This window comes from Anser cygnoides, chromosome 1, assembly GCF_040182565.1.
Source record: "Anser cygnoides isolate HZ-2024a breed goose chromosome 1, Taihu_goose_T2T_genome, whole genome shotgun sequence".
NCBI classification, from domain to species: Eukaryota; Metazoa; Chordata; class Aves; order Anseriformes; family Anatidae; genus Anser; species Anser cygnoides.
The window spans coordinates 64119131-64134099 of record NC_089873.1 but is presented as its reverse complement, the minus strand read 5'-3'; the positions used below and the strand labels follow the sequence as shown (position 1 = coordinate 64134099).

The window sequence follows — 14969 nt, the reverse complement described above, 5'->3', positions numbered from 1 at the left end:
GGGAGGATTTCATGGAAAGGAACGCAAATCAGAAGAGTATGCTTGTAAGGCTTTTGTGTCTTCTAAAAGCCATGTTTGTTATGCTCTAGGTATATTATTTTTTTTTTTCCATAAATGCACGATGAATGTTTGTGTGCAGTTCAAATTATAGTGTTAAACAAGGGGCACTGAAATTGACTCCTTAGAGCTCTATTGTACACCACATACATAAAATGTTACAGCAGCAGATATTTTTAGTAGGGGCTTTCCCATTTCAAATAAAGCTCTTACACTGCATCCCTTTTGGCAGGACTGCCATTTTTATTTGGTACAGGGGAGGATACTGCTAGAGGCTTTTAATTAAAACTGTGTCAGTCCTAATTTTGCCCTCTGCTTTGTGCCCTTAAAATGTCAGTGCATTGGCGTCTGGGAGAAAAGTTCCCAATGTGGTTAATAAGTTGCTATTGCAACAGAGTTGACTATGACAAATTTTTAACCTACAAGAGGCTTCACAAGTCCTTGTGCCTAACAAAAGCAGGGGGGAGGAGAGAGGAAGAGAGGGGCTGAGGTTTTTTTTGTTTTTTCTTTCCCCATTTCTTTGAGTACTCAGAACTGTTGGGTGTATATGAGGTTTTCTTATGCCCATGGGAGCCTGGTGTATGTGCCTGAAGTCCTTTCAGATGTTCCTTGTGCACGTTGGTGGAACTGGGTGAGTCTTCTCAATGCAGGCTGCCTCACCCTTGTGATTTAAAAGATTTCTTTTTAACGCCTTCCTTCTTCAGAATTTAAGCATTCTGTTGCCATTGGAGCGGGTGATTTATGCCAAATGTGCTTTTAATGGGCTGCAGTGGACTTGTTCACACGTGCCAGTTGCACGTCTGTAATTGCGTTGTTAGAGAGAGCGCAGGGGGCAGATTGGCTTTTGTGCTTGGGAAGAGATCAGACTTTCACCCTTCAGAAGCTAGGCTGAAGCTTGCTGAGAGCCATCGGGAGGGAAGGGTAACCACCCCAGGGTTAGTTATCCTGGAGCTGGTGTGGGATGTGTTTCTGTTCTCTGTTTGGTTTCTGGTAAGGTAGCTGTGGGGCCATGGGTGGGAATTACTGGCTCATTGGCAAGTCTTCACAGAAAGCTATGATCATATTGACATAAAGGTAATGTCTTGTATACTCCTTCTGGAGGTGATTTCTCCTGATTGCTAAGCTGGTGGTGTGCTGAGAAGCTTGCTTTTCCACTGCCTTTGCTAAACCTTTTTCCAAGAATAAACAGGGGGACTTTCCTCTTGGCATTCCCCAGCTCTGCTTCTTCTATTCTCTGACAAGCACTGTGTAAAGGTCCAAATGGTCTTGAGCAAACGATTTTTTTATATTTATTTCCTTTTCTGAATGGTTTATATGTAGCTGTTGAATATACATATTTTTTACTATTAAATTTTACTTTAGGTCACTGGGTCAGCTTTGTTTTGCAGATATGGGATTTAAAGACTAGACACTCTTTTAATCCATTTGAGCATCTGGCTTTTCATAGTGGGCATCCCATTTCCATGTAGCAGAGGAACTGTTAAATGTCTGTTTGAAATTAATTATTTTTTAAAGATTTTTTTTTTAATCTTTGGTGGATTATTACAATCAGCTCTGATGTTTATGCGTAATGCAAACAAATAAGGGTCAGTGTAATGTGCTACATGATCCCTTGAAGGAGATTTGTTCTAAAATACTGTCTTGGGGGCCAGCAGAGACGGTGATGTGTTGTACTCAGTAGTGGTATTATTTTAAGATGGTAAGCTCAATTTTGGTATATCAGCTCACAAAAAAGGCACTTTGAATGAACTCCCAACTGTATATAGTATTTAGGAATGCAACCTATTAAACAGTGGGCTTTTCATGATTTTGTTTATAACAGATATACATATCAAGCTTTCAGGGAGGCTTGTCACTAAATGTTGGAATCCTGAGTCAATATACAGGAGGCTGGCTTGCATATAAACGATCACAATTGTTTTCTTCAAACAGACAAGTCTTTCTGCTTTTCCTTCGACGCATGACTGTGGAATGCTGTTTGACATGACTTGCTTTCATTTATACATTGTCTTCAGGCTGCTACTTTGCAGAGCTTTTAAACATGCTCAGTGTTTGATTCACTTTTTTCCTGCCATTTACTGCTGTATTCTGAGTGTTAAAACAATAAAAAGCTGAGGGTCTGTACTGTCTCCTCACAGTACATTGCTATTAAAGCCTGCAGTTCCCCTTGAAGAGCTCACTGTTTTGGAAAGTCTGGGTGCCTGTTTACAAACTGTTCTCTTTGCAGCTCCCATGGAATAATGGAGTCCTCGGGATACGGGATGTGGGAAGACAAACCTGCTGACACAGCACTGCCGCTCTTGGTTTGTTCACAGGGCCTTGCATCTTTTATGCTTTGTATGGGTGGAGACAAAATGCAGGCATTAACACTTTTTTGATGATACTAGAAATTGTTGTGCCAGATTTTAGAAAACATGAAATTTGTTGAATTGGTTCTAAAGCAGATCTCCATACTAAACCGGTGCAGTGAGGCTCTTCTTTATGCATGGCTGGATGTGAGAGGCTGGCAACATGCAGAGTAATGACACACCTGTGAATTGGAGCAGTTTGTTTTTGGTGTTTTTTTTTTTTTTTTTTTTTTCTTACACCATTCTGGGGATCTTGCATTTAGTAAAGACGTACATTTGTCCTGTCCTTTGCAGTGTCTCACTGAAGACTCTGAAGGCTCAGAGCTGTTCTGCAAATGACTTCAGAAAACATTCCTTCCAGGTAATCACTGCTCAGACTTGGCAGTTAGGAGGAGAACAGGGTGGGGGTAAATGACCGCGATCCAGCAAACAAATGTCTCGAAGTGGCATTTTTTCCCAAGGTGTTCAGTTCATCCAGTTGCTCTAAAGTACAAAAATACTACTTAGTCTGGTAGAAACATGAGAATTGTTTACTTTGTGATGAACATCTGAGCAGAGCAAATACTTGAGTACATTTGGGAAAGTGGAGCTCAGAACTGGAAGTGATGTGATGATGATGGTCTATCCCTTAGTCACTGAGAGGGATGCTTTTGTGTGTGGGCTGTATCATGTGAGCCTTCTCAGCTCATGACCTCTGCCTAAAGTCAGGATTGAGGCTTCAGAAGTCCTGAATTCCATTTTTTTTTCTGTAGCTGGGGGACTTTGTTTGGCAGGCACTGAGTTAGTGCCATGGGCAGTGTGGTATGTTCCTGAGTGCTGTCGATCACAGCTGCTGTTGGAGTGGTGGAGGGAAGATTAGCTCCAGGGCTTGTGTTACTGCTTTGAGGAACAAGTTGATTCTGTACTGAGTTATTCCTGCAGGGCAGGACCTGAACTTCTCACTTGGAATTTTCCTGGCTCGTGTCTCTTCCTCTGTCCCAGCACTGCTTTTGTGCTGCCACGTTCCTGCCCCGCTTCCTATGTGGGTTAATGTTTTTGTCATCCTTTTCTTAAGGAGATCATTGATGCTAAAGGAAATGAGTGAAGGCATGAAGTGTGCTTTCTGCAATGCAAAATAGTTTATGAAGGCTTCCCATATCATGCTTGCAGTAGTTACATTTAGACTGAGATCTATCACTTAGAAGAAATATTTTGATGCTATTTTTACTTTATTATTTACAGCATGGTTGAGTATTGTACAGCTGTTATTAAGCTTGCAAAATATATAAACTATGAACCCTTTCGATGAGTACCTTTCTTTTTTTTTTTTTTTTAAAGATCCCATGCCACTTTTCTTTACAGCTTTAATAGTTCTCTGGCAGCTCTAAGTGCCAAGTTAGCTTCCATGACTAATTTTGATGTTGATTCTCTTCAGTAGCTCTTGTTCATGCAATTGCTCGGAGCCTTATTTTGCTGTTATGACTTGGACACCCACTGTAATGCAACTCACAAATTTTTTTTGTCCTTTTGGCTTGTCAAGATTTCTGTGTGTGAGTCAGTTTTAACTGTGGAAGCTGCTAAAAGCAAACTCAAAGATCACAGAATCACAGAATCGTCTAGGTTGGAAGAGACCTCCAAGATCACTCAGTCCAACCTCTTAACTAATACTAACAAGTCCTCCACTAAACCATATCACTAAGCTCAACATCTAAACGTCTCTTAAAGACCTCCAGGGAAGGTGACTCAACCACTTCCCTGGGCAGTCTATTCCTATTCTTCTATAACAGCAGATAGCTGCTATAAGCCAAAATAAAATGGAAGGCTTACTGCCGGAGTTAGAGCTTTATCTAAAACTCAAAATACAACACATCCCAATATGATGAAATATTCAGAGGTAGCCATGTGAGCACTGTTTGCATGCAGTGAAGTCACCAGTGCTGCACTGCTCTGTTGACGTTATGTTATTTTTGGTACATATTCTTTGGAAAAAAATCATCCAGGACACTGTAGACAAAACACCATTTTTTTCCTCATTTTACTATTTATTCTAAATGCTACGGCATTGCTGCTGGCATAAGAGGATGATTGCTGGTTTCATTTCTAATTTTTGGGGGGGTATGTGTTTCTATAAATCATAAATATTTATAAGTATTATAAAATATGGTCTTTCTAAACAATCAACTTAAATTTTTCAGACTTGTCTTATTGTTGATGATGGTCTGGTATGACTGAGAATACTCCAAAATGTTTCTACTGTTGAAAATTTACGAAAATTGTAAAATGTTTTTTTGCTTGCTGTTTTAGTACAGGAATAAAACTTCAGTTGGTAGCTGAGTTGTGTTTTTGTGTGTGTGTATACATGTGCCTTCTGTGTAACGTCCTCAGTGTGTGTGAATGATGCACAGAGATAACAAGTGTGATACATACTGCAATTTCACATTAGATGTTTTCAGTGTAAAACAATGCATGGGGAACAGTCATTATGGGAAGGAAAAGCTGCTCAATCCAATGTGATCTCCTTACAGTTCTTTGATACTGTAGTCTATTGATCGTGTTTTGATGTATGAAGATTTTCTTTGCAGGTCACTGGAACTGCTTTAATCCATGTTTATCTCAAAATTGGGTGGAATTTTAGAATCCCTTTCCATAAGAAAGGCAACGATGACATTTTACGGTGTATATTTTATAACTGGCATCTTTCCTGATGCTAGTTTTTCTCGAGTTCATAAATAGCAGTAAAAGAACTGTGGGGAAAAGCTTATTGATTGCTTTTGTGTTAAAATAAATGATGAAAAGCTATTACCAGCTGGCTGATGAGGTCTGGGGTGTGGCTAGTAATACTTTAAAGAAAATTATAGTTTCATTAGTGCTGATGTTGTCTCTGAAGTATGTGTTTAACTAGCTGTATAACTTTGCTATGTAAAATGGAGAGTCATGACTGTCATTGATCTTCCACCTTTATGGTATCAAAAGCTGAAATTCTGTCACTTGTCACCACTGTCTGTATCATTACCTCCTTTTCTGAAACAATTTGGTTGGGGAATCCCTTTTGATCATTTTCCTTTGGACACTTGAATTTAGTAAGGCCAGATGGATTGGAAAAAAAGCAGCAATATGTATTAATGGCAGGAGCTAAAAAGACTGTGAAGAAGGTCCCAGTTTGCTGACTGTCCTGTAAGTACTAGGTTAGGCTGGTGTAAATATGACAAAGTCAAGAGACTAAAGCTGTTTGTTTTCTGGAAAAAAGTTACCCTGATGCCTTTTAGAATGTGATGGGGATGATGGAGAAGGGTGGAAGGGAAAGGGCAATACCACTGTGCCATCAGGCTTCTCTTCTCCAGAAAGCACGAAGTCAGAGTTGAGGTAGAACAGGTTGAAAATGCCTATACTGTTGCATATTCCGTTCAAGAAATACAAATGGGACTCAGGAAGAGACTAAATAAATTTGCAGTGAATATGCCTGTCAGCAGCTGTAAAACACAGTTGCACAAACACATCTGCTGACTCTGGTGATCCTAGACATCTGATGCTTGAAGCCATGGTGACTGAGGGAAAAATCATCGTGTGCTAGCTGCCTTCTGATGTAGGTTACCCAAACATTTGCTACTGGTTCTTTTCAGACATGCAATATTTGATTGAATGATTTCTTATTTTTTTTCCTGGCCATCATTCGTAGTTCGTGTGCCCTTATCTGATCTGGAAATGTACTGATGTGTTCCCCTCTGGTGTCTATTGTGAATTTGTCATGCTGTTTTTCATTAACTCAAAGCAAGAATAATTAGTACTTTTATACTTAGTATCTGATGCTGCCCAAACTTTTTTTTTTAACATGTTTATATGAAAGTTAAATCACTGTTACTGCATGCTGACCAGCTTCACTTGTGAGTCTTTCTACTGTCTGGATTTCTAACATGGTGGGGTAATTTTTAAGCTGAGGATGCAGCCTTTCACTAACTGCTAAATTTAAAGAAAAGTCTGTGTGCTGGTCTTTCTGGTTTGAATTATGTTTTTTCTGCTTGTTTTGCTTTCTTTTTTTTTTTTTTGGGTGGGGGGATAGGGGTGGGTTTTTTTGTGAATGTGTAATGTGTGACCAAAAGCTAAATTAACTGGAAAATGAGTCTGTGTCCTTCAGCTGTTTTGCAAAGTTGTTAAATGAGCGATACGCTTAGTCTTTGAAGGTGAAGAACGATGGGTGGCACAACACTATTAGGGTAGGTTGCAAGCTTTTTCTCCTCTCTCCACTTCCCTTTTTCCCCATCCTTTCTTAAATAAGTGTGTGGGTTTCTGTGGTAGCAACTGACATGTGGTTCCCACCTGGTGAGGCATGAGGGCTGCTCTGCTGGCCTCGCACTGCCAGCCTTTGTTAGCTTGGTCCTCCTGCCTGGCTGCCAACAGAGCGTGGTGGCAACTGGGACCATCCCCGCGGGAGGTAGTGGGGCCACTGGGGAAGAGACAGCAGCTGCGGTGCAGGCAGGGGCCTGGAGCCTTCTCCAGGGGGAAGGCAAGAGGAGGAGAAAGCAGCGAAGACAACGTAAGAAAAGGGAGAGATGCTGGGTCATAGGGTCTTTGCTTGGTATTTATTTACTGTGTGTTAGTGTAACAGAAAGCTATAAAGCTGCTATAAAAAGTAATTTCCTTGTCCCTAAATTGTAACATGAAGCTTTTCTCCCAATTTTGTAAAAAAAAAAAAAAAAAAAAGTTGTAAGAAATAGTGAACTGTTAAGCCATTTTTTAAAACATGAGAATTAAACCCAGTTGATAAGCAAAGCCTTTGTCTGCTTCTCAGATATAAAAACAAAACTTATTTAACAATTGCTGATCTTAGTCTGCTAGAAAAGGTTGCTTGGAAGAATGAATCACAGATTCCTGGATTTTTGGTAAATATGGGAAATACTTTAAGTGACAGGAACACAGCTTTATATGGTTAGTGTAAAACATACAGTTGCCATAACAAATGCATCCCTTTTGTAAGCACTAACAGAGTAGATGGCAGTGATGTGGCACTCATCTGCAGTATAATTCTTAGTTTTTTGTAGAACTACAACCATTTAATTATTTATTTGGAGGGCTTTGTATTGCTTTTATGCTAAATTGCAGACACCATGATTCTACCATGACAAATACTGTACAAATGTAGGACAAAAAAGCAGACTTTTCCCTTAAGAACTCCTATTACACGTCCTTTGGGCTTTTGTGCAGCCACTGGCTTTCCCTTTGGGGCACATGTTACAGCTGAGCTGGAGAGGGGGAAAAAAAAAAGATGGAAAAATACTGCTAGTTGTTTTCTAATTGTGGCACAATAACTGCTCATCACACCTGCCTTGCTATTGCTTGTCTTAAACCCAAATCCTTGCACGTGAACCAGGAGAGCTGGAGGAGGGACTGGTGGAGTAGTTTTTGATTTCAGAACTGGGAGGGAGCGTCCTTAGAACAAACTTGTTTCTGTGTGGGCCGCAGATTCGGGATCTCTTATAATACTTCTCACTTGGGGAGGCTAGTCACCCATCTCTTTAAGGTACTATTGTTATTCTTTTTTATGGCAGTCCAAAATATCCATTTTTAGACTCCCTTCCCACCCAGCCCACTTCTGTGGACTTCTCTTTGTCCCTTTTCTTCCTGGTGGTCGCTTGTTTTTGTAGGTCACTTGCTGAATCTAGTTTGTTCCCCATCTTATTTTTGAATGGGGACATGCATGTATTGACTTGTACCATTTTTTCTTCCTTCCTCACATGCCTATGGGGCGAAGCTTAAAGGATGCAGCTTAATGAGACCTCAAATAACTAGGTTTGCGTACTGTCCACTCTCACCCTTTTTCCTTCTGTTGACACTGATGCTCATCTGACCAAACGGGGCATCTCAGCCTGCTAAGTTAACAGACCAATCCGAGAGAAAATGAGTATGTTTCTGGCAGATTAGTGAGCTGAACCAGCTTGCTTCACTGCCAGACAAGACTCTGTAAGGAGAGGAAGAGCAATATTTTTCATCGTCAGCCACTGGCTTGATGTGACTGTACTCTTGGGATGCATGCTGATCATCTTGCCTTGCCTCTCTTGAGGATATCGGGCAATCATGCATGAATTTCATCCTTCATGTATCCATTCAAGGGCCCTTGCCAACTCTTCACAGCTACTGCACTCGGTCATCATTAACCTCTGCAGTCCTGGGCAGCCCATTGCTGCCCCTGGGTAGGATGTCAGGGTTGATCTGAGGGGACAGCCTGGCTAGGAGAAGGGCAGGCATTTTCCTGCCCGCTGTGCCGTGCCATGCTGTGGCTTCCACCACATGCCTCTTGGAGCTGGTCAGGTTGTAGAAAACACCGGTTCAGTTTGCTAACCTGAAAGAAAACCCTTTGTTTTGCCTGTGGGGCTTTTCCTGCCGGGTTGCATTGCCTGGTCATGGGCTGGATGTTTTTGATAAGGGAGAAAATTGACTATAGCTGCAAAGTGGTTCATGTACTAGAACCACTAAATTGAAATGCAGCTGTAACGTTAACTGCATCCTTGTGGGCATCATCTCCCTTCCTTGGCAGAGAGGGGAAACTTCTGAACATCCATGTGGTGGTTTTCCTCATGTGCAGCTCCTGGTAGTTGGCTGCTTGACTCTTATTTTATCGCCACATGGTGATCAAAGGCAGGAAGCCCACACCATGTCCCCCCCTACAGCCAAATGGAACAACAAAGCACGAGTGGCAGGACTATGCTGGGCTCTTGCACATTGCTTATTTAAGGTTATAACAAGAATGAAGAATTAAGGGCAGCACATGCAAAGGCTGAAGGAGAGTGGATTTTCTGGGGCAAGGGTGTGTGGTGTCTTGCTAGCTAATCCCATTACCCTAAGAACAGCTGGGAACCAAGCAGAACACTGCAGACTTCTGGCAGGACCTTAGAAACTGTTTTGGCTTAGGGACAAAGCGTGCCTTCATTTTTGCCTAGGACCAAATTACTGTGCTTTTTAAGTACTTGGGTGGAAAGGAAAAGGGTGAGAGGTGAGTAACAGTGTGAGACAGCCGTATCTACCTTATGGGAACCCTGTGAAATGTGCCTGTTTGGTTGATGTGGTTTTAAGTCTCTTTTGGATTAACTGATTTATTTAAAGGTCTGTCACAGGAAGAAGAAAAAAAAAAAGGAGGGGGTGCTTTCAACAGAGAGCACTGATGTATTGGAATTCAAACTGCTTGTGCTCTGTTCTGTGCTGGAAGGGATCTGAGGCTACTGATCCTTCAGGTGGGAGAAAAATCACTTTTTCTCCATGACTGGCTTGCAGAAACTGCATACCATATCCTGATGCAGTATTCTCAACAAAACTTTTCAAACACTCTGTGCCTGAAGTGAGCCTGCAGTGAGACGGCAGCTGAAGGCAGAGAGGCTGAACGTTGGGCTGTGATTCACTGTCACATGAGCCGATTTGTTCTCAGGGGTGTGTGAAAGTGTGGAATGCTGTCCATGTCACCCTTTAATACTTGGTTCAACTTTTCAGATTTCCTGAGAGTGCTCACGATAACGTGACTTTGTTCTCAATAACAGCTTCATCAAATTAAGAATAGTCAAAAGAGGCAAACGATTTGAGTCCTCTTACCTGCAAAATGGGGAAAATACTAAGGAAGCTTGTGAAGTTTAGTTTGCAGAGTGCTTGGAGGTAGAAATAAGAATAAATGTCCTATATTTATTATTAGTCATTTGTAAAAACTGTAGTGCTGGAGTCATGAAGTCATATGATGAGCCAATACTTTTGAGTTGAGATAACTCAGTTTTGTAAAGTTAAACTACTTTACCATGCATGTGTGTGGACCAAAACTATGCTGGTTTTAGTTTGAATAGCTATTTTATTCATATTAAATGACAGCAGCTACACAGTGGTATGATTTTAATTAACCACTAATGAGAGCACTTTATTTAACTAGCTGTTCTCCATGCCACTTTTTCTGCTTTTAGAAAAATGTAATAAATGTAAATTTATTCTTCAGTTAACTTTTCTTTAAAGTTGAGGGATATGTTCTAATGACCGGTCAGATACAGCTGTGCCTCTTGTCAATGTGATTGCAACTAATATTTGATAATATGACATTAGGGTGTAGGTTGTACTTTGCACTGTTTCTGTTCCTATAGTAAGGAAAGCTGGGTATAAAACTCCTGTGAAACCAGGGGAATAGATTAATGAGATGTCCCCACTGTATCTGTTTTAATCTCCCCCAAATCCCCTTATCTGCTAGCTAATCAAACAGAGATAAAACAATTAATCTTCTACCTTTTTTAAAAAAATGGAGGATTTAAGTGTGTGTTTTGAAGTTAGGCTTTGGAGACTACTTTATACCTGTTTAATGTTGCTGTTCTGGAAAGGAAATTTCACAATGTCCTTAAGTTTGTGAAATTCCTTTTTTTTTTTTTTTTTTTTCCCCTGACCAAATCGGGATCTGAGGTTGCTCTCCATGAGCTGTTGCAAGCAGTGAAGTCACCTGATAGGTAGAAGGTGGACCAGCCCTAGTCAGAGCTGGGATCTGGTGTGTGCTCCGTGCCTCCTGCTGGCACCTCAGGGATGGAGGAGAGCAGAATCTGGGAGCTCAGATGGCCTCCCTCCCACGCATCTCATTCTGCGGAGTCAGAAATAGCTGGGATATGTGCTTACCCGAAAAGGGAGACTTGGCAGCTTGTTTTGATTTTTTCCTGCCACCGCCCTGTGCTTTCCCTGGTCTGACCCCTCATCTTCTCTTACCTTATGGCGGGCAGTATCTCGTATTTCTGTAACTGCTTACCTGAATCAATTGCTTTTTGTACTATTTTGCAGCCTTTTCTCTTACAGTTTTCTAATCTACTGTGTTGCTTGCATGAAAATTGAAAACTATTGCTGATCCCATCTGAATTCAAAATCTGCCACCTATGTGCATCATCAATGTTTTTCCTGGGTTAGGAAAAGTGTGTCAGGCTGAAGGAAGATGGACCAAGTCTCACTGGCAGGTGGACAAAACAGTCTGGTGTGGAAAGCGGTTTGTTTCAAATATGGGACACCCAAGAAAATGCATTTTCTTCGCAAAGCCTTTTCTGGAGAGAGACGGTGTTCTGTTGTAGGCTTGCTTCGTCTGGAAGCCCCAAGTAAGGAGGCAGTCTTCAAATTCTGGGAGATGAGCTTCAGAACAGAAATGTAACCTGTTCATTGGAGTTCTTAGTCTGGTCTCTTAGTCCCGCCTTTTATAAACTTAATCATTTACACACTGTTACTTTTTGTTTTCATGGTGTATTGATGACCTGGGTGAATGAGATTTCTTTAATGAGACCAGGATTACTGGCTAGGAGTATCAAAGATGGTAAATTGCCATTTGAGCAGTTCAAAAATACATGTCAAAAACAAACAAACAACACACAAAAGTCTGGGTTAAAGGGCTAAAAATGGATTCTGTTTAGTTTTCAAATCCATGTGCGCTGAACTTGCACCTCCTCATCTCAAGAAGAAAAATAAAACCAAAGTTTTGAAATAAATAGGAGAAAATAGTTGCTCTTACAGGTTTTGGAAAAAAAAATGAACTTTGACATCTGTACTAGAAAGGAAATAATTAGCTGCCCTCATCAAGAGAGCTGTCTCCCCAGTGAAAAAACAGATATTCATAACAATGGATTGTTTTGCAAGTGTATTCCCTGTAACCCTTGGTACTTATCCTTCAGAGCAGCTCTGCTGTGGCGTGCTTGTGCGTAGCCTTGAGTGCGAGGATTAGGAGTGGACCTTGGTGGAAGGGGCTGCAGGGAGATGTGGTTTGGAGCCCTGGCTGAAGATGACCTCAGCTGCAGTGAATGAAGAGCTGGCTGCTGTATCCGGACTCATGTTATCCAAATTGACAGGGCTGGATTTAAATCCTGGTTTCTTTCTCCTGCTGGTATAAATGCGTGCCAGCCAGGGACCATGTGATCGGAGAGCTCACATGTGAGCAACAAGAAAAAATGCCACTTTCAGTAACTTCTCTTTTTTGTTGGTCCTTTCACTTTCTGAAAATTTGCATTTCACAATACAGAATTCACTGTAATCGCTTTGTGTTCTGCCCTTGGGCACAATAGCGAGTTTATGCCATTTTAAAATTGATTTTAAATAATTCCAGGGAGTCTTAATCTGTGCCAAATAAGCTAATAGTTTCATGACAATTCCTTAGTGTAGACTTTTTTGTCCACTGCTCCAGTATTGTGTGCTGTGTTTATAAACTTATTCCTAGAATGAAGTATACACATTATACAGTGAAAAAAAATGTATTAGAAATGAGCATTGTGTAGTGCAAAGGGAGAACAAAGTCCCGACCACAAAAGTGCTCGAATTTGTCCTTTAACCTTGATAGTGCTTTATTTTCAAAGAGCAATGCAGTTTGTAGTGACAGAACTTTCATAGCGGCTTGAGCATTAGACAAAACAATTTATGGTCGTCCCTCCTCCTCTTCCTCCTCCCTTCTCCAGCACTGTGTAGTTACATAAGCTGATTTCTTTGTTTTTCCTCTTTAATAGTGAGCAGCAGGCTTCACTTCTTTCTCTAAGCTGACTGGCTCGCATGCTTACGTTTTTCCTCTTGAAACCGGCTGGCCAGAGGAGGAGCACGGTGTAACTGAAAGACCCAGCATGTAAACTGTCGGCATATACTGTACATCTGGCAAGAAGTCCTTTCTGGCAGCTTATAGGTCATGTAAATAGGATATATGTGAGCGTGCCACAGGGTTATTACCATTGTGAAAACAATTCCTCGTGCAGTGGTACTGAAATATATTTAAAAAAAAATGTCTTCTGAACCAGGTAAGACTGAACGGGATGCTTCTGTTAAGCCTTAATCTCTTCAAGGCTTGGGGGTGTTTGTGTCCAGAGGCACAATGAGTTAAACTTTCTCGGGGGGTGCCTTGAAGCAAGTAAACACATTAAAATCCAGCTGCTGTGTGAGGCAATACAGCTGGAATGTGGTGGTGTCTTTTTGCTCTTATTCTGAGTAAATGAGATTGCAGTTGTTTGAGCTGTTTGCCTAGTAAATGTGCCACACAGGGAACTGTGTTACTTTTGGCTTGTTCTGCTGCTGCTTTCACCAGCTCGAGACTTTCTAAAGCAAATCAGTTTTGTGATATTTATTTCTACTTCTGGCTCGTTTGTCAGGTTCATTGAGTTCTATTCATAGCTGCAAGATTTCTATAGTGCACTTCTGTAAATCAGCACTGGCTCAAAGCACTATCTCTTGCATTGTTTTAGGAAATAGGTGTATGCTTCCAACGTGCTTAGCTTTTCTGGTGTGATCTTGCAATAATCCATTTAACTTGCACTTCTGATACCTTTAAAGTACAGGATTAGCTTCCAGAATAAAAGAATGTCATCTTGTATTACACCATGCAATGAAAGGTCTGGATTTTTTTTTGCATTGAAAATATGTTTCTAACAATTTTTAAGAATACTATTGAAGTTGCTGCTTTACTTGAGTGCATTTTGGAGTTCTGACAAAAGTTCAGCTTAGGGTAAATTGAATTAAAATGGCTTATATTTAGCCCTAACTTCTGAACACTTTTAATTCAGTTCTGCACAGAGATACAGATGGTATAGGTCTGTGGAAGGTTTGGGCTCAGCGTGCTGGTTTTCCTCTTGAAAGCCCTCTGAGGGTGCATAGAGGGAAGGGAATGATTGCATGGGTGAGCTTGAGAGATTTGCTAGAGAAGCTTGGAGCAGATGCATGCAAATGGCTCTGCCTCCTGACCTCAGTGTTTGTGGGCATCTGATTTTTCACAGGTACAAAGAATACTTGTTTTAAAATCTTTCTATTGGCTCCTTATCTGTTTTATTATCAGGTTTGAAGTTGCCCTTCTCCCTTTAGATTTTGGTAACCACCCAACAGAATGGGCATCGTAACTTTCCTCCCACTTTGTATCATTATTCTGTATCCTGAGAAAAATCTACATGTGATAGTAGGAAACGTCTTTTTTTTTTTTTTTTTCCCCCACCAGTCTTGCTCTTAGGAGCTGTTTTCTAGGATCTGTAATGCATACTATTTTCCTATAAACATAACACAAAACCCTCATAGATTTCCAGGAAGCTCAGTGTGGTGCTGTAAGTACTATTTTTGGTATTACAAGTAATCTTCACTTTTGCCCTTTGGCATGTTTTTGGCTATTTCAGTTTGACTTACAGTATACTTACGTATCACAGGGGCAGTCTGAATATAGAATACACTGGTGAAGCTGTGATCTCTGATTCTGAGAGATCAAATATCTGAAGAGCAAATGCATTTATATGTGCCTTAAGGTGACATAAAGTATACTGTCATACTGCTGTGGTATTTTTCAGGCAGTGTCTCTTTGCTCAGGCTCCAGTTAGAAGTTGCATGAAAGCAGTAGTGGACTGTCTTGCAAGTACTTGGCTTGAAGGGTGAGCAGAGCAAAGAGCAGCCTATGGAAGAGCATGTAGGGATCATGTAGCGTGACCTTTCCAGACTGGTATCAGGAGACCCATGTGCATAGACAGTATGCATAAAAACGGTGACACCAAGTTGTTCCGGTCAGTGCAGGTTTGAAATGGAGCGGGCAAATATCCCTTGACATTCCTAAATAGCACCTAAAAGACACATGGAGCTACTGCTTCTGCTGTTACT

The 14969-nt window shown here is 41.0% G+C and overlaps 1 protein-coding gene across 10 annotated transcripts in view; it reads left to right on the top strand.

The window, feature by feature from the left end:
- Positions 1–14969, top strand: part of FGD4 (FYVE, RhoGEF and PH domain containing 4) — a 114065-nt gene that overhangs the window by 41058 nt on the left and 58038 nt on the right. For 3 of the 10 annotated variants that reach the window (XM_066998340.1, XM_013173065.3, XM_013173064.3), the window contains exon 2: positions 2700–2766. The exons of 4 other annotated variants lie outside the window; for them this stretch is intronic. Coding sequence is in view for 1 of the 6 variants with exons in the window: in XM_013173062.3 (XP_013028516.1) it covers positions 13126–13141 (16 nt within the window). In the remaining 5 variants the exon portion in view is untranslated. Of the gene's footprint in view, positions 1–580; positions 689–2699; positions 2767–12852; positions 13142–14969 lie in introns of those variants that run through there. 3 more of the 10 variants (XM_048058704.2, XM_013173067.3, XM_013173062.3) reach the window with 3 other exon arrangements.